General features: G+C 35.5%; 1 protein-coding gene across 2 annotated transcripts in view; it reads right to left on the bottom strand.

Annotated features, from left to right (window-relative positions):
* The window catches only part of NCAM2 (neural cell adhesion molecule 2), a 322,753-nt gene that overhangs the window by 127,087 nt on the left and 175,410 nt on the right, over positions 1-20,256 (bottom strand). For both annotated transcript variants that reach the window (XM_074813831.1, XM_074813842.1), the window contains exons 5-7: positions 15,308-15,445; positions 7,257-7,374; positions 1,792-1,952 (exon numbers count right to left, since the gene is read on the bottom strand). In XM_074813831.1, the coding sequence (XP_074669932.1) occupies positions 1,792-1,952; positions 7,257-7,374; positions 15,308-15,445 (417 nt within the window). The remainder of the gene's footprint in view (positions 1-1,791; positions 1,953-7,256; positions 7,375-15,307; positions 15,446-20,256) is intronic.

The raw sequence follows: 20,256 nt of genomic DNA, 5'->3' as shown, positions 1-20,256 counted from the left end.
AATAGGCTGGAAACTCGCAGCTTAGAAAATAAATGAACTGGTAAGATAGAAAACTACATTTGATGTAAAGAACATACAGAAAATTATTCTTCACTTTTTATCTTAAAGTAAGAATTATCAGCCAAAGAAATGAATAGGCTCCAAACTTAAATGTAAGAAATAATTTTTCATGCAAGAAAGAAATGATTTAAGGAATTCAGGAGTTTAGGATGTTGGGGGAAACAAAAAGGATGTGTAGGTTCAAAATGGATTAAACAAACTCGTGGTATCTATTAAATCATTTGGATTTAGCTTTCTGGAGAGTTCCCAGAATAGTGATTGTTAAAAGATGGAAGAATGTATACAGGAAATATTCACTCCCTTTCCCTATTGCTTGCATTAAAAAGTTACCCTGCTCTAGGCAAAAACTAAGTAAATTTCAGCCGCACTTAAACTTAACTCAAATAACATGCAAAATTATTTCTGTCTGAAATCTCCCTAACTTCATATCACACCTAGTAAGTCTTTTCTATCCTTCAATTTTTTTTTTTTTTTTTTTTTTTTTTTTTTCAATTTTGGAAACACAATTTAATGAAATGTTTTGTTTTTCCACAAAAATCTTCAAGATGCTGTAGATCTTGAGGCTGGGATGAAATTTAAAATTGCATTTAATCTTCTTTCATTGGAAAAGTAATTGAGAATAACATTCAAGTACCTCAGAACAACAAAGTGTGAGTTTCTCAAATAGAAAAGAGTGGAATGCACACAGACACAGCTAACCTGTTCAGCTGACGCCATGGCTTCAGGCTCAGGCTTCCAGATCCCAAGTGACAGTATTATCCAACCCAACAACTTAGCTCTTTCAGTGCAAGCTATCAGATTACCTTCTCCTGTTAGAACTGTTTCACTTTATATAAATTACTATTAGTTTTAACTGGGACTTAAAATTTAATTTCCCATGCTCCTATGTACATGCTTTAGCTGTTCAAATATAAATGGTCTTTCTCTCTACTACAAGCTATAGTTAATGTAAAAACCCCAACACATTACTTTTTTCGTAGGTTTTTCACAAGTAAACTACAGCCTTGATCCTACACAATGATTCTGAGGGAGGTTTTATAAATTCTCACAGATGCTTACTCTCACTAGGTTATAGCTATACCAAACTTCAAAGAAATTAACACTTCTATGTAAAGGAGAGAATCATGAACACAGATTGGATGGTAGAGCACAGAATGAGAAATAAGAGCTTTCATGTTATTACTTTTATCCTTTGAAGCTCAGATCAGACAATATTTTTGTGACTACATCTGCAACCATGCACTTAAAAAATAAAAATCGAGAAAGAAAAATTAAAAAAATCAGGAACACCTCTGCATGGTGTCTTCTTATTAACAAAAAAAAAAAAAAAAAAAAAAAAAAAAAAAAAAAAAGGCAGCACAAGCAGCACTGCTTAGAAGTCTAAATAACCTGTTTTTTCCCCTTTCAGAATTTTCCCCTTTCTCCTCTTGGTTTTCTTGCAAGCAGCCAGCTTTTAAAGGAAAATCAGAGTGAATTAACAATTTAACACTCCATTGTACTGTATCTGAAGAGTAGAAAAGCAAATGCCGAAGATAGCTCTTTCAAAATTAAATTCAGGTGTAAAGGTTAAAGTAGCCAACAGGGAGGAAAAAGCTGTAAAATTATACAGAGTGGTTTGCTGCATCAGTAGACGCCTTTCAGGAATACTGTTCCACTGTAAATTGCGAATTGCTATCTCAGTTCCCTACTGTTTACATTTAAAAAGGATGGAAAATACAATGCAGTACTTACCAAAAACTTGAAGGAATGTCTGTTTTTTATCATTTCCTGCTTTGTTTTTAGCATTACAGATATAAGGACCCGCATCAATATTTTTTATATCTTTTATTGTTAGTTCTGTATTGCTTCCTCTCAGCATATATTTTTCATTTTCTTCAATAAGTTTACCATTCCTAAAAAATAAGAATGATGTATAAATCAACCAGTAGGTTCCCAATTCTGAAACAATGTGCTATGGAAGCATCAATATGTTAAAAATAATCTTTGAGGGAAGAGACTGCTATTATGCTAGCCTCAAAAATGCATTAACTTGTGAAATAAACTGGCAGTATGTATAGAAGGGGAGTTGATTTTAGCATGACAAAAATTGTTCTGCAGGATCACAAGTGTTGTTTCATAAGAATGTGCACATTCTAGACACAGGCAAAGCATTCTGAACTGTATTTTGATGTTCAAGACCCCAGCTTCACAACTTTATTATCAGGTTCTAAAATATATACATATTATAAATACTATAATATCTTTATTCTTCATTTTCAATATTGACTTAATGTTAGAAAAATGCTTGTGAATAGAACTCTAACATATCGCTTACACTCAAGGAAGGAAATCGGTTAGACAAATACATGCTTGTATGTGAGAAACACTTAAAAGTGTATTTTCTAAATGTAACTGTTGCAGTTCACATTAGTAACAATGTACCAACTTATAAAAAATATTTTAAATTACCCACAGATAGAGCCTATTGGCACATAAAGAACTCTTCCAAAGTATTTCCTCTCAGTTGTGTTTGGCTAGCAACTTAGTAAGCAGGCATGTCTCCAGATGTTACAATGAGTTCTGGCCAGATGGTACAGAACTAATAAAACCTATGAACAATTCTGAGGGCTGATCGAGGCTTGACCAGTCCATTTGAGCACCTTGGCATACACAGATTATCAAACCAGTTTCTTTTTCAAGAGTGCAATTTTATCTTTTTTTTTTTTTTTTTATTTCTTCTCATTCAGCCTAGTTTGCTGTAGGCTTCTTTTGATCTTATTTCTGTTAAATCAACAACTCCTTCTCATAAAACTCTACATAAAAATTGCCTGAATTTCATAAGCATGGATAAATATGCTGACAATGCCAACTTCTTGAAAACAAACTATTTGTAAGCTGAAACCAATACGCATTACTGCAATATTCTATTCAATATGCCTAGTTTAGGACATCTAGTTTTATTTCAAGATTTAAGCAAAAATGATTTTCACTTTCTTCTCATGTAATGCTAATAACTACATATATTTCATGTTTTCTAAAATAATATTTTCCCTAAGAGCAAGAATACTGATTTTTTCTTGGGAACATCAATATGTGTTAATAGGATACCCCTGGCATCTATATTGCCTGCATCTTTAGTAACATTTTTGTAACTAACTCTAGTCTACTTAGCTGTGCATTTCAAGACATTATTGTGATACTTGCTCATTTCCTTTCCAAAGCAAGTAATAGAAATTGTTTTGCAGAACAGGAAAGGTCTAATTTTCCACATAGGTGGTTTCACAGAAAAACCCTAGTGATTTCTGTTAGGAAACAAAATCTATATTCAAGGTCAGAAATAGTTTCCAAATGCCTGTTATCACAAATATCACCTATATCTATGACAATTTCTAAGAAGAAATGAGATTATGAGCATTTCCCTGGGCCCTCTAGCTAACAGGAGAGATTCAGATTGATGCTGATATTGGAGATCAGGAAAACATGAATAACATATTAAAAGCGGATTATTTCTTTTGTCAGATAATTCTAAGTCCTGTCAGTAAAGATAAGGGGATTGATCCAGCTAAACTTTACTTGTGTAAATAATCTTCACAGATGTAAACAATCATCATATTTTAAGCAGGACTATTCACATGAGTAAAGATCTCCAGTTCATGACCTGTACATTGGGATCTTTATCTTTCAGTCCTGGCTAATTTAATTCTATTAGTATACTGCTTCTCCGAAGGTTATACTTTACACTAATGTAATATCAGCTTCAATAGAGATATCAGTTAAGTGGTGAAAGAATTAGATTCTCTCAGTCCATGAAATATCAACAAAGTATATACCATACTAAATAGAGCAGCAAGTAAATCTTGCTGACCTTTCTTCTTGACTAGGCATTTCAAACTAATTTGTCAGTGGACTAAAGCATTTTTTTGAGAAAGATTGACATATTAGTTCAGATGCCCCCATTTTAAATTGACAAAATCTTAAATATTGTCAGCACCTGGAAATGAAAAGGGACAATGCAAATAATTAAGGCTTTACCACATTAGCTACTGCCTTAAAGATCTTAAAGCTTGAAACTACTGTTTTGTTCAGCATCTTGCTTACAGTCAATGCAGAGGGATAAGCCACCTCAATGGTACTGTCATTTGACTTTAAAAATACAGCCACTTTTCATGCCCTAGCTGAAGTTGACCTGTTAAATCAGTTCACTGGAATCTGAATAGGATACAAAAGAAACGAAACTCAAGAGAATTTATTTTTTAATTGACTAAAATACAGTGGATTGTAAGGAAGGTAAGACTACACAATGATAAATCCAAATTATTCAGGCCTTGCTAAAGAATCTTCAATACAGTGAATGAGAAAATAATTGGTGTCAGAGCCCATTTTAAAAGGCAACAAAGACGCTAGAACACTGAACTGTGTATAAAACAGATCCTTAATCTTGATGAACCATCTCAATATGTACAGATATACTTTCTATACCATATAATGAAAATCCTCCAACAGAATGGAGTAGAAATCATTCCCACTCTTTTTATCAGAGCTTTTCCTCAACTTTCCAGAATGCTCAGTGTACTTTTGAATGTTTTACATAGAAACATTATTCTCTGTTATAACAGTCTGCATCTCTAGACATTTTTCCTTAGCATAGCTATGTATTCAGAAGACAGACTTCCATTAAGTCACTTACTTACACATACCCATTTCATAGATGGTTAACCTGAGGCAAATTAAATAAAATGACTGAACTCACGTAGATAAACAGTACAGTTAGGAATAAAACCAGACACATGAAACCCATAACTTGCTGTAACCAAAGGTTATAATTCTTCCAAAAGCAGCATTACATTTAATAAAATTCAAGATGTAATTACACTTATTTATTAAAAAAGAAACATATACATAAAACTGAGGTTAATATCACCTTATATTCAACATCAAAAAGTACACTAAACAGGATGAAATTGGGAATATGACATCTTGGCCATTAATTCTGATAAATGGTTTCAATTTAGTTCTCAATGGATGACAAGCATATTAATATCAGATAAATCAGTTTTGATAGACTTTCCTACCACTGACACTGCTTTCTAGTTTTTTCTCAAAATCAAGAAGGATTACGTTGATCTAATTTTCCTATGCTCAGTCTAATTTCTAAAGAAAAAGCATCTGAAATACTCTAGAAAACAAAGGTATTTATCTTGACATATCTGTGAGATAAGGACAAGGAGAATAAATCAGCTGATTCTGAATCCTTTTAACTGTCTACCTATATGTTAGTGAAAAGGGACCCAAACAGTTCAGGACAGAGATTTCAGAAATTTGATACAGAAATTTAGTACTGGGATACAATTTAGAATCAAATTTGTGTCCTCAAGAAAAAATAATTTAGCTCCTCCCATCTTTTTTTCCCTGTTTGCAGATTAATAATATCCTGTCACAGAGACCAGAGGTCTTTTCCACCTACCACTTTACAACCTTTCACTGTCAGGAAATAAAAAGGCAAGAGTATTTTCTATTGACAAGAACTTATAGCCTAATAAGACTAAATGAAAAAAGAATAAAAAAAAACCCCAAAAACAACAGGGAAGGGAGGCACATAAGCCAATATACCTCACTATGAGACAGTTCCTGAAATAGGAACAGAAGTTTCCGCATTTAAGATTCAGTTCCCAGTACTGTGAAGCTTTTGTAATTCACAAGCTGTGAAGCTTTTGTAAAATCTTTACAAAAGATATTTAATGAATGGTTTAAAAAAGTCAGTTGCCGCAGGCGCTAGCAAACCAAAGGAAAATCCTTCTGTAAGCTCTGATCAGTAGTGACAGAGATAAGTGTCTCTCCAAGACACTTAACCTGTGTACATACTGTAATATTTATAAAATACCGGGAAAAAAAACCCACAACTGTAAACAGAGATATACACAAACTGGAAATTTATGCATTCTTTCTTAACAATATAAAACATTAATGTTGGTTTTCTTACAACAAGGTCATTTAGGATACCAGATTTCAGACAAGTCTTAAGAATTTTGGCCAGAGAAGACAGACATTGTAAAAAAATTACTTCAAAGACATCAAATAATCACAATATTCAACCTTAGTTTGAATTTAGTATCAGTTCTTTAATTTGGGCTCTGTATATTTTGTTTTTCTTTCTCCTCCTCTTCATTATATTTTGAATTCTAAACCACATAAAGGAATTCACTTTACATTCTATTTATTTATATATTCTGAGATTCAAATTGCACAAAAGAAAAAATTAAATCCATATTTGACTTATGGCATGTTAAGATAAAGGTGTCAGTCAAAGGAAGATGACATTTAAAATGAATCTAGCATTGTTCAAAGATTCCAAAGGAGATTAAGAATTGATAAAAGTCCCTTCTATGTCCATTTTGAAAATGCAGTGACCTTTTAATTCACCTTAAATAAGTAGATGCAAATTATTCAGGTCTAAAATAGAAACGTGCAGTGGTGTGAGGTGCCTGAGATACTTTATATACCAGAACTGATGCATATCTTCGTTAGAATTGAAAGAATATAGTGTATGGATATTTAAATTTTTACAAATGTTATAAGGTAAGTGCTCCCAAAGGACATAGCCATACTATGTTCATGTCATTGATAGAATCAAAAACCACACATGAACTTTAAAAGCAGCTCCATTTTCAAAACATATTACAATTTAGAAATTGAAACTTATTCAATGAAACATTCCCATATCCTGGAGGTGTCTAAAGCCATACCTCCTTCTGAATCTCATTGAAATGAAGAATTAGAGTTAGAATCTATTTTTATAGATGGGGAAAATGTATTTGTTATCAGTATTGCTGATCTGTACTGGATATTTATTTATTGCATAACTGCATATGTTTTTACCTGATGCATTCATGTGCAAAAGTTGTGAGAGTTTTGCTTGTATTTGCAATATGTACTTATTGTTTCAGCTTTATTTGTTTCCACTCAAATATGAAGAAATCATGTCAATATGACATTTAGTTACTTTTTACATTTATCTCACTTGCTCGTAACCTGAATTTGTGTGAATTCATTCACTTATTAATACTGAATCTAGCTTTTGATTTTAGAACAGAAATGGACCGCAAATGCTCTTAAAATTCAGTAAAGAAATTAAAGTTGCACAGCTTAATGGACTGTGACAGAAAATCGTGACACTTTAAAACAATGTGCTCTGATGTGCAGACCAGAACTGAGCTTACCTATACCAACTGATTTCAGGTGGAGGTGATCCAGCGGCTCTGCAGAACAAAGCTATTGTCTCTCCTCGATCTGCAGTGGCATTAAAGGATTTCTGTAGCAGAGTAATTGCAGGGGGAACTGAAAAATAAAACATTATGTTCTATTAATGGAAAAATTATTTTATGTGTTTCTGGAGAAATTTAAAGCACAGGATAGGATCCTTTGTTAATTTCGTAATTTATGGTTACACTTAGGGATCAAGTTACAATATGAATCACTGTTACTATATTTTTTTACTTTTCTTAAACACAATATTTTTAATATGATCAGGACATTTAGAACCTTTTATTTTCACTAGAATAAATTCTTAAAATGTCTTTTTCAGCAATTCTTCAATTTTCTTATAGAACACTTTAAAGTGATAAAGCTGACATACAACTAAGTACTGATGTCAGACAGTGCTTTTAAAACAGGTGTCAGTATGTAGTAGTGATTATGCACACTGAATTCTTTTTACTGAACTGCATACATCATGTGCAGGAGTATCACCAGCTTCAAAAGGTGAAAGTTCATAGAACCCAATGGATACAATCTATTTTTGGAAACCATATTTCCAAAAATTATGTTCTGAGGTTGGCAAATTTTGTCTGATCTTGATGGTATGAAGTTATTACTAAAATTGTAACAGTTTGCAGAGAACCTCTAGCATCATGAAAAACAGAGTAACATTTAAGACAGAACAACTGATATTTAACATCTCTGTTGATATGGTAATTTTAAGACAGCTGTTCTAAATTTGTTTCCATTAACTATCAAGCAAATAAACAAATAAAAACAATTCCAACAGATTGGAAGGAAGAGGATATGTGGAAAAGAAAGAATACCAAGGAAAATGGGAGGAAAGGGAAAAGATTAGAGCTTCACAAAATAGAGGTCTCTGCTAACAAGAACATCTTGTCATCAGAGCAACTCAGTTATCTTTTTACCTTTAACTTTCACTAGGGAAAAGAAGGAGAAACAGGCAACCCCAATGAATTTGCTTTTGACTTCCCATTGAACTTTCACAGGTTTTTCTCACCAACTGTTGAGAATCAACTTCTGTTGCTTTGCATCAAATATTTTAGTTTTAGTATTCTACTTCAGAAGCCTTTCCAGCTTCTGAACCTTAAATATAACAAATTATTTAAAAAGAATGTACCAGAATTATCAATGATCAGTAAATAAATGTTATGTACTTTTCACACTTTTTCATGGTATTCTGAAATCCGTGTTTCACAGATCACTTCTTTCCTATCTGAAATTGCATGGGCCATTATTGACCATACAAGACCCTTCTGTTGTGCAACAGCAATTTATCCACCTTCCATGAAAAAATATCACTTAGAAAATGTTTAATATATTTTAGCCATTTTGCAGTGCATTGTAATGTCTAGACCTGAAAATATACTCAATAACATGAAAGGATGAAACAATTCTTTGCCAGAAGTGTCAGGTTCTTCAGCACTCACATCTAAGAACTACAGGACTATGACTCAGTTCAGCATATTACTTAAGTGCTTCAATCTTCCAAGAGATACTGCAATGACAATGAAATGAAATAACATTTTTTCTTTTCAAAAGTCAAATTTTATTTTTCTCATTATTCTTTCTGGGAAGATATCTGTTAATTTTTGGTTCTGTTCTTGTATGTACATAGGATGGAATTAAAATCTGAACCTGAAAGAGGAAAACCAAATAAAGCTATACTGCCAAGTCTCTCACATTTTGCACTTAAAGCAAGTGGTAAAACCCAGTCACATGTAAGTGAAAACAATTCTTTTTCATTTATGTCTGTGAGATCATATCCCATACGGAACTTCCCAGACAGTAAAGGAAACTTAAAAAAATAAATCTAATAAGCCCACTAGGGAAAAAAAAAAAAACACAACACAACCAAAAAACAAAACAAAAAAAGAACAAAAAAAGAATTTTTTGTTTTCAGGATGACTTGAATTATTTTGTTCTGTTTTATGTTAGCCTTTTTTTAAAAAAAAAATAACCCTGTCATTTAGACCTCACTGTAAATATAGGTAGAGAAGAAATTCTATAAAAATTTCAGTTTTGCAAGCAGAAGACGATACCTAAACAATTCAAAGAGATAATCCAGATCATATGTATTTCAATTTATTACCCATTATAACCCTCCAAAGATTTCCATACATTAGCAACTACATTTTATATATCAAACTTCGTTACAAGATATTCTTCAAGCTGTTTTTGAGCAAAAATGCATTCTGTTCATATGTAATCCTTAAAGCATTTAAAAAAAAAAAAAACCCAACACTATAATGAACAGCCAGCTAAAACTAAAGAGTTTTTCTAACATATATTTACTTATGTTGCTTTCACACTTTTTAATGTTGTCTGTTTCACGTATCAATTCTTTCCTATCTGAAATTGCCTGGGCTACAGATCGGATATGACAATACCATGTCCCCAGAACAACGAACCTCTACATTCATGGGCCAATAATCTAGGCAAACAGATTTTAACATTTCCTCTGAAAATTTACTCAGTTTTCTTATTTTCCATAAGTTAAAGAGAGGATTTGTGTTTCATTTCCAGGCCTTCACTATCAAGCCCCTCAGCACAGAATCCCAGTCTTGCAATACTGACCAGAACACTGAATATCGCTTTCAAAATAGTGTCTTTTACAGATTTTAGTTTTTAAAACTATGTGCATGTGACTTGAATCATAACTGCTGCTATGATCAACTAGGTTGAACACTGGTATAGAAGAGAACATACTCTACTACAGTTTACCAGAAATGCTATCCATTTCATCTCTACTACTGTTATTTACATCTCTCCCAGATGTGAATTAGCCAATGTTATGTCAACCAGCTTAGCATCCAGTTGAAGTAGAGAATGGAAGACATATTTTCAAGACAGACACAATTGTCTTCTCTAATTCCTTCTCTTCAAAATGAAATACATCTCTACAACATTATCTTTATGTGTAGTTATAAGTGCCTGCTATTTTCCCCTGAATTCTAGATTATTTAAATTTATATCATGATTAAAACTCAAAACCTTTCCTTTTTAATGTAAGAAATTTACGAGAAATTAATTCTATTTACTACTCCACTTAAAAGAAAATACAAAACCCCACTTTGCTTAAAGTCACCTAATTTCAGTTTCTTAGGAAGTCATTGTTACTAAGGAAAAAAATAACATTCTATCCAGGTATCCTCATTTCCACTTAGCCAACATCAGTGGCACATGCTGCTTCATCAACTGCCTACTTGCTTAGGTACCGCTACTTAACTTCAGGCAAAGAAAGAATGAACTTTTGCAACATGTTCTTAAATCATCTGGGGAGTGTCTTCTCTTCACTTTATTTTGGTGGTTGGAAGGTCTAATCCTTCATTTTATAGTAATAGATCTACTGGTGATACATTTTTCTTGCCTCCACACAACACAAGAAACCATTCTATAGGCAAGTATCATCCACATGGGCAGAGATGACTCATTTATGACCAAAATGGTCCAAGAGGGAACTTACCTCTTGTTCTTAAATATGAGAATTCTAGGTTTAATCCTAGGTTTAATTTTCTCCTCTTCTTGAGAGGATTTGATCCCATATCCTCTACCTCTGAGACACTGGTCTTCATCAGTTTGCTGTAAGGTTGGGGTGTTCTCAACCTCTAAATGTTCTTCCACTCTCTCTGTCCTCCCTTTTTAGTTGGACAAAGAGGTAAAGAAACAGTACCGAATAAAGTACTTGTTCACAGAACAGGTGATCTTAGTTCAAACCTTTACCTGAAACAGAGGATGTATGGGTCACCTGCACCATGGATAATACTCTAACTAGAGGGCAATAAGTAAAAGGCTAGATAATAGTTTATTTTTTAATTAAATCTTCATCACTCTTCTTGCAAAAGGGAATCTGGGATTTCACGTAGTTCTACCATAGCTTACATTTTTGAATAAAGTATGTATAAGCATTAGAAAAAATCATATTTGTGGAAATAAAACCAATATCAACTCTTGCTATATAATAAGACATTAAGAAAGCAACATACTCATATGCTTTTTGCAGTAAAGAAACATCATACATGGAGAATTCTGCTACTCTCAAAATAAATCAGCAAAGCTACAACAATATTAGCCCTTATATTGCTCCTGAAAATGTATTTCCACTGTAAATCCTAAATAAATATGTAAGAGCATATTATTGATTTGATTATTGTAATCATTTTCTATGTTCACCTCTCCCTACAAACTCTCACAAAAACTTAAAATTTTTAAACTGTAAAATTATGGGTTATGTGGTGTGCCAGCTTTCCTAAAGTATTTTTATTTCTATGTTCTTTAGCTGCATTTTTCCAGCTTTCCTTGTATGCTTTCCTTTCCTTGTATGCTTCTTACTATGTTATCTTAGAACTTTCTGTAGATTCTATAGGCACTATTGCAATATAAGTAAATAAAGGGAGAATGTGGGCCTTCGCTGGAACGAAAAGGTATAATTCGTCATCCAGCATATGGAGAAGGCTGAGGTACTCAACAACATTTTTGCCTCAGTCTTCACTGCCAAGGGCTCCAGCCACACCACCCAAGAAGCAGAAGGTAAATGTGGGGACTGGGAGAGTGAAGAACTGCCCCCTGTAGGACAAGATCAAGTTCAAGACTATCTAAGGAACCTGAAGGTGCACAAGTCCATGGGACCTGATGACATGCATCCGTGGGTCCTGAGGTAACTGGCAGATGAAGTGGCTAAGCCACTATCCATCATATTTGAGAGGTTGTGGCAGTCCAGTGAAGTTTCCACGGACTGGAAAAGGGGAAACGTAACCCCCATTTTTAGAAAGGGAAATAAAGAAGACCCTGAGAACTATAGGCCAGTCAGTCTCATCTCTGTGCCCAGCAAGATCACGAAGTGGATCCTCCTGGAAACTATGCTAGGGCACATGGAAAATAAGGAGGTGATTGGTGACAGCCAACATGGCTTCACTAAGCGCAGATCATGCCTGACAATTTTAGTGGCCTTCTACGTCTGGGTTACTGTTGCTGGATAAGCGTAGAGCAACTGACATCATCTAGCTGGACTTGTGCAAAGCATTTGACACTGTCCTGCATGACATCCTTGTCTCTAAATTGCAGAGAAATGAGTTTGATGGATGGACCACTCCATGGATAAGGAATTGGCTGGATGGTTGCACTCAAAGAGTCAACAGCTCTATGTCCAAGTGGAGAGTAGTGATGAGTGGTGTTCCTCAGATGTTGTTGTTGGGATCAGTGCTGTTTAACATCTTTGTTGGTGACATGAACAGTGGCATTGAGTGCACCCTGAGCAAGTTTGCTGACAACACCAAGCTGTGTGGTGCAACTGACATGCTGGAGGGAAGGGATGACATCCAGATGGACCTTGACAGGCTGGAGAGGTGGGCCCATGCAAACCTCATGAAGTTCAACAAGGCCAAGTGCAAGGTCCTGCACACGGGTCAAGGCAATCCCAAGCACAAATACAGGCTTGGCAATGAGTGGATTGAGAGCAGCCCTGCAGAGAAGGACTTTGGTGTATCTGTGGATGGAAAACTGACTACGAGCCAGCCGTGTGTGCTCACAGCCCAGAAAGCCAACTGTATCCTGGGCTGCATCAAGAGAAGTGTGGCCAGCAAGTCAAGGGAGGTGATCCTCCCACTCTCCTCTGCTCTTGTGAGACCCCACCTGGAGTACTGTGGCCAGCTCTGGGACCCCCAGCGTAAGAAGGACATAGATCTGCTCAAGCGGGTTCAGATGAGGCCACAAAGATGATCGGGAGGCTGTAGCACCTGCCCTGTGAGGACAGACTGAGAGAGTTGGGGTTGTTCAGCCCAGAGAAGAGAAAGCTCCAGGGAAACCTGATAGCGGCCTTACAGTACTTAAAGGGGACCTACAGGAGAGATGGGGAGAGACTCTTTATGAAGTAGTGTAGTGATAAGACGAGGGGTAAACTAAAAGAGAGTAGATTTAGATTAGATGCAAGGAAGAAATTCTTTACTGTGAAGGGGTGAGACAGTGGAACAGGTTGCCCAGAGAAGCTGTGGCTGCCCCCTTCCAGGAAGTGTTCAAGGCCAGGCTGCACAGGGCTTGGAGCAACCTGGTCTAGTGGAAGGTGTCCCTGCCCATGGCAGGGTGGTTGGAACGAGATTATCTTTAAGGCCCCTTCCAACCCAAACCATTCTATGATTCAATATGATTCTATGAAACAGTAAAGTTCTAAATTTGAATAGTTTCTACATACAAATACTGTCATCCTAACTTTTTCTTGTCATATCAAGCTTTGATTATCCTCAGAAGTATTATTGCTTATTTTTTGGAAAAGGAGACATGGTGGAAATACAGCCATTTAGCTTTTAGTGGCCTACAGATTGTGCCATTTTTTCTTTTTCTTTTCTTTCTTTTCTTCTCTGAATCCAATTGATTCAGAGGTTTTCCTTTTCACCGAAGACCAGACAATTTTTCTTTCTTTCTGGTTTTCAATATTAGTCTAAAAGCCATTTTGGGCCAAGTTTAATACATTCAGCTTTATGTAGGAAAACTATTTATTCCTGTGAAGCAGAAAATATCTCTTAATGGATATCACTCTACATGACTTATCATGTCAGAATCACTCAGCTGGCAACAACTTCTCATCCCAACACTGTGAAAAGTCTAGAGATGAGCATTAGAATTTTTGTCTAGAGTCATAAAAGATGTATATATACATCTATATATACATCAAGGATGTATAAAAAACCAAATTTGTGGATATAATCCACCAATAAATTATGTGAAGTCAGTCTGATGTTTTAGGTTAAATACAGGCTCAACTCAACTCAGCTCAACTGCATATAAATATCAGATAGAAGTGGAAGGTGTTCAGAATGTAGGTTCATATCCATGTACATAAATAGCAGCAGAAGAAAAATCTCATTCAGCATTTTAAATGCTATCAGATGCACTGGAACTGTACATAATCAGGAGTTGAGGTAATGCAGCACCACAACGCACAAAGAGGAAAGCAATTTGTTGGGGGGAGCTTCACAGTGCATAGGGCACATACTGTTATATTCTAACACAATACATAGGATAATCACCCATTTGCTTGTCACTGTGTGTATATTGTGTACAACAATCTAAAGAAGTCTGCTTCAAAAGATTTCTGCTTGACTATATGGATTAAATAAAACCTGTGCCAGATTCTGCTCTTTCTCCTGAAAGTAGCAGAGAATTCAACTTACATAATGACTTCTGTAAACAGGTTTGCTGAGAAGGACCAGTCAAGGACAAAGCATTGAAATCTCAGAATCTAATAGGCACGATGGAAGTAGTTTCACTGAAAAACTGACATTAAACAGAATGCATAGATAAAAAATGCCCTTTCTGAACTGTGTCCTTTCCAGACAATATATGAAGAGATATTTATTTTTCAACAGGTCAACCTTGAATTTAGGAGACAGGTTGAGCTAAATGCTCCATCTTGTCTTAATCTGTCCATATTCTTTCTTAGAGTTTTATTAGAACCTAATAAAATTTATAATGCCACTTTTTGGATAACTCATTATATATTTTACTCCTCATAAAAGTAAAATGTTAAAAATCTATAAGTGATACTGTTAATCTCAATAAAATATATCTATGACTTTTGGGACAGTTAATAAAGTATGTTAATGCAGTGAAGGTGAATAACTGAAAAATCAAGTGTGGTTTTCTACTAGTAAATGAGAAAAGACTGAAAAGTACAGAGTGAACTGAACTACTATATATTATAATCTGAAACTCAAGTCTTAAAGTGGTTGTCAATGTTCTGTGAATGATTAAAAACAGTAATCCAGGTATTAAATATTTATATACACTGGTATTATGAAATGCAATGAAGTCTGCTTACACCATATAATATTTTTTTTTAAATATTAAGCAATGATATTTATAGGGAAACAATACCAAACAAATATCACAACAATATTAACTTGTTTAATCAGGATTTCTTTAGAAGCCGATCTATTTTAAAATAGGCTGTGAAAAACAAGTAAAGCAAGAAGTCAGCTCAACAACTTTTACTCCTTACCATTCACAATAACAATTATGTCTCGAAAGTCAATTTCTCCTCTGGCTTCCACTCTTCCTTCACATCTGTATACTCCTTCATCACTTTTATTGATATTAAGAATTTGGAGATTATTGTTTGCTAATACTGCAAATCGATCTAGAAAGGCAAGTAAGAGATTCAGTGATGTTAGTAAATCAAGACATAACTTAAATGAGGAACATTTATGTACTTTTGCTGTACAATCAATGCTCATTGACAAAACATCTGTCGATTTAAATTAAAATGTCAACCAAGAAATTTGTTTTTTTTCCACTCCAAAATAGATTGCCATTTTCTAAAATTCAACTGGATTTTCCATCCATAACTTCCTACTTACTGTGAGGAGTCATCAAATGTAAATTAAATTTATAAATTATTACAAAATGAGTAGAATATTCATGAACACCTACACAGAATATCAAAGAGATTAAAGGGATAGAAAAAAGATAAATTGAGCAATTTATTATAAAGTAAGTAAGAAAATGCTCCTTCCCTCTCTATCTAGATTAACCAACTGTCTTTGTGCCCATTTTATGGCACTATGCTTAATCATTTCTCAGCTTGCTTGCTCTCCTTCCCTCCTCGTGTTCCTTTGATCATTCACTATTACTCAGTCAGTGATGTATCTCGCCTTAGTCTAACACATCATAGAAATGGGTAAAAAGACATAATCCAACAAACCACTCCACCTTCTTCACAGTCCAGCATAAACCAAAATTCAATACACTTTTTGAGTAGCTTAAGTTCATTGAAAAAATCAGATTCTGAACAAGTCTGCTTACGCTTCCCTGCACATGTAGCAGCAAAATTACAATCAGCAACAGTAAACTGAATATGAATTTAATTTTTCTCTCCTTTCTGTCTGAACTAGTGTACTGGGTTTGGGTGGCAAGCTGTTGGCAGCAGGTTCCAGCTGTCTCCAACTGACCCACCGCAGACGACAGCTGAGCCCCACAGCCACAATGGTAGTGCCTTGGGGAAAGAGTAAAGGGCAAAAACCACTGTGCAGCAACTGTGAGAAAGAGGAATGAGAAAAGTATGAGAGAAACAGCCCTGCAAGCGCCAAGATGAGAGAAGGTAGAAGGGGAGGACATGGTCCAGGCACCAGAACAGAGATCCCCCTGCAGCCTATGGTGAAGACCATGGTGAAGCAGAAGCAGCCCATGGAGGTTAACAGTGGAGTAGATATCCACCTAGAGCCTGTGGAAGACTCCATGCCGAAGCAAGTAGATGTGCCCAAAGGAGGCTGTGACCCCGTGGGAAGCATGCACTGGAGCAGGTTCCTGGCAGGACCCGTGGGACTGTGGAGAGGAGCCCATGCTGGAGCAGTCTGTTCCTGAAGGACTGCACCCTATGGGAGGGACCCAAGCTGGAGCAGTTCATGAAGAACTGTAGCCCTTTGGGAAGGACTCATGTCAGGGAAATTCATGCAGGGCTGTCTCCTGCGGGAGGGACCCCATGCTGGAGACAGGGAAGAGTGTGACGAGTCCTCCCCCTGAGGAGGAAGGAGCAGCAGAAACGTGTGATGAACTCACCACAACTCCAATTCCCTGTTCCCCTGCACCACTGTGGGGAAGGAGGTAGAGAAATCAGGAGTGAAGTTGAGCCTGGTTAGAAGGGAGGGGTGGGGGGAAGGTGTTTTAAAATTTGGTTTTATTTCTCATTATCCTACTCTGATTTGATTGGTAATAAATTAAATTAATTTTTCCCAAGTCGAGCCTGTTTTGCCTGTGATGGTAACTGGTGAATGATCTCTCTCCCTGTCTTTATATTGTCCCAGGAGCATTTTGTTTTATGTTCTCTCCTGTGTCCTGCTGAGGAGGGGAGTGACAGAGTAGCTTTGGTGAGCATCTGGTGTCCAGCCAGAGTCAACGCACCACACCTGTTGAGGAGGGTAGTGAGAGAGTGGCTGAGTGGGTGCCTGGAAGCTGGTCAAGGTCAACCCACCACAACTAGTCAATATTAGTGAACACTTTTGAGGAGAATTACTTCCTGCAGTTCACTGTATGTGGTTTTTGAAGAATCTGCATACTTGTTATTCAGCTGTCTTTCTCATTCTATCTGAACCAGTCTCATCCTTTCCATATTGGAGGATGATGTATTTTACTAACTTTCAGTTTTAACTAGCAAACAAGTGCAATTTTTCACTTTGCTTTCCTTTTTGATTTTGCCAGATTTTTAAAGCATGCTTCCATCTTCCACAACACAACACTGATATTCCAAACCAGTGATAAACAACACCTGGTAGAAAAGCTTTTATGCAGTTATACAGCTAAGAGTCTATTCATGGAACATATGTATACACATATTTACAAATAAAAAAGCATTTCATGCCGTGTGAGTTCTGTTTCATTACCAAGAACTCTATCAGAAAATGAAGAGAGAAATGAAAAATTAATTATGCTTCACCTGATAAAGGTTTATAGGACATTAATGTCCTCAACACATTTACGCTAATTATGTCTAGTTTATTAAAGTCATGCTTGAACATTAATGCCATTTCACACACTACCACATACAAATTAGCTAATAATTTTGTGTTCTGTCCGTACACAGTTCCCAGAGAGCTGTGCTTCAAAATGTTTTGAAAGGGTGAGATCTAGCGCCTCTTGGCAATCTTTTGCCAACCCCTCATTGGTAACCTTTTTTTTTTGTTAACATAAATGTTTAATATGTGAGATGAATGAGAGGATTGGAGATCACCTTTATTTCTTTAAAATGCTGAAAAAATTAGGTTCATTTAGTAACAGGAAACAAAACTGTAGGTGTTGGCTGGATATGTTTTCAACTTTCATTGAAGAATAATATAATGGATACAGCATGAGATATTCTCATGAGTAAACTAGGCATAACAGAAGAAAAATATTCTGGGCCTTTTTTCCACCACTAATACTGTCTACATACCGACAAAATTAATACACATCATATTATAAGGAAGCTTAAAAAAGGGAGTGTGTTACTTCAGAATTCATTGCGCTCTACGTTTTATATTTTGGTAGGATTGTGAAAGAACAGTTCATGTTGCTGCAAAAATGCCACCAAGTATACAATGATACTATTCTCATTCAGTAGGAATCAACTGTGCATAGACCAGCTGAGTCAACAAATGCACTGAAATCTTGACAGGCAGAGGTTAGATCTTGATGGACTCACATGTACTATGGAACACTCAAGAAGGTTCAGAGCAGTAGAATAAACTAGCAATACAACATGATACATAGAGATAGTGCACACACAGAGGAAGTTCCCTGTCCCATGTATAGCCTAATAAAAACTGTGTCCTATACTAAACGTATTACAGTTTGTGGATGCAGACAGTGACGGGGTACTATGTTTCTCCAGCTCATCAATCTATTTTCTGGGCTCAACTCACTCAACTTCAAATGTCTAATTTAGAACAGTCATGCTACCTTCGCCTTCAGTCAAGTCAGATGTTAAGTGGTATGGATGGCAAGAGGGATTGCCTATGTCTTTACAGTGCTTCACAATCAGAGCTTGAGGAATTTTCAGCTTATGGTTTGCAAATTTTACTGTTTTCTAGGGTATGTACCAGGCTATGACTCACAATGTCTAAGAAAAAGGTTAGGCACAGCTGTTCATTCTAAGACTAGGACATGACTAAAGACCCGTTGAAGAAAAAATATCAAAACTTTCGGCAAAAGTTGAAGACTGAACCTCCTATTAAATATGCCCCTCATACAACCAAACCAGTTGTTCTCTGCAGGAGACTGTAATTTATTCTTGTAGACCAACTGTAAACACAGCATGTTAACCATCTTAAAGCTAACACTCACCTTTGCACATCTGTCCACACAAATATATTTAAATGGTCTACATTGGCTTTGTAGAGCAATGGCACCACTTTTTCCACTATTGTAATTAGAACTGTACGAACTACTGACTTGAAGTGGGAAACCTAGCTCTTGGAGACTACACTTACATAATTGAGAATATAACCCAATAAAATATATCAAAGCATACAGGAAACGTGAAGAATGCACCAGTCTCCAATATTTTCTATCCAGTTGTATACAAGATATACTTTTCTACATGCATTATAGCTACATACCATACATCTATGCTATGTTTATAGAAAACTGCTAATCTGATAGTGGAATTCTGACATAGCTTAATGATTTGAGCAGTGACAGAATAAAACATGCATATTTATACAGATAGTGGTTAATATATATGTAGCATATTTGTATTAACAGTGACAGTTAACCTTCTTCTAAGGTCAGTTCCAACTATAAACTAATATACAAATGTCTGTACATAAAATTTCTATATTTGCCTGAAGCAATGTAGAATGAGTTGTATTTAATGTCCTTTGAAGTCTCAGAACTGTGTAAAACCAGAGCAAGTCTCTTACAACTCCAGATAAGATCTGATCAATAAAAACAATCTCATTCACTTTTATAGCTAGTAAAATGTCCCTGATCCCATACAATGGAATTATGAGTTATGATAATTCAGCTCTTAATAACAATAGAGAAAACCTTAGAACGTTCCCAGAAAATGATGCTTTATACATTGCCCTTTTAAACCTTAAACAATGTAAGATCAGAAAGGCTTTTAGGGGTCATTGTTCACCTAGGTTTGTTGTGTTTGGTTTTTTCTTTTACCAAAGAATGATGGACAGACACTCCCACTGTTTCTTACTTACATCTTTGTTTGCAGAATTCAAAAGAGAATATAAATCCTAGGATGATCTAGCAATGGAGCAGATAAGGTTTTGGGAACATACAGAAACTAATTCAGAATTGTGAGAGGCTATTTCACCTATAGCTGTTTCAGCTATAGGACTACTACACAGGAAATGTTTTTAAATCTTCACTTCTGATTTTGTGCATGGGACTTCTAGTACTGAGTCTTTTTATTTCACATGGCATGAAAATTTTAACTGTAAGACTTTTTCCACCTGTATT

This window comes from Strix aluco, chromosome 2 (genome assembly GCF_031877795.1).
Source record: "Strix aluco isolate bStrAlu1 chromosome 2, bStrAlu1.hap1, whole genome shotgun sequence".
In the NCBI taxonomy this organism is placed as follows: domain Eukaryota; kingdom Metazoa; phylum Chordata; class Aves; order Strigiformes; family Strigidae; genus Strix; species Strix aluco.
The sequence above is the reverse complement of the archived record's forward strand: the minus strand, read 5'-3'. Positions and strand labels throughout refer to the sequence as shown.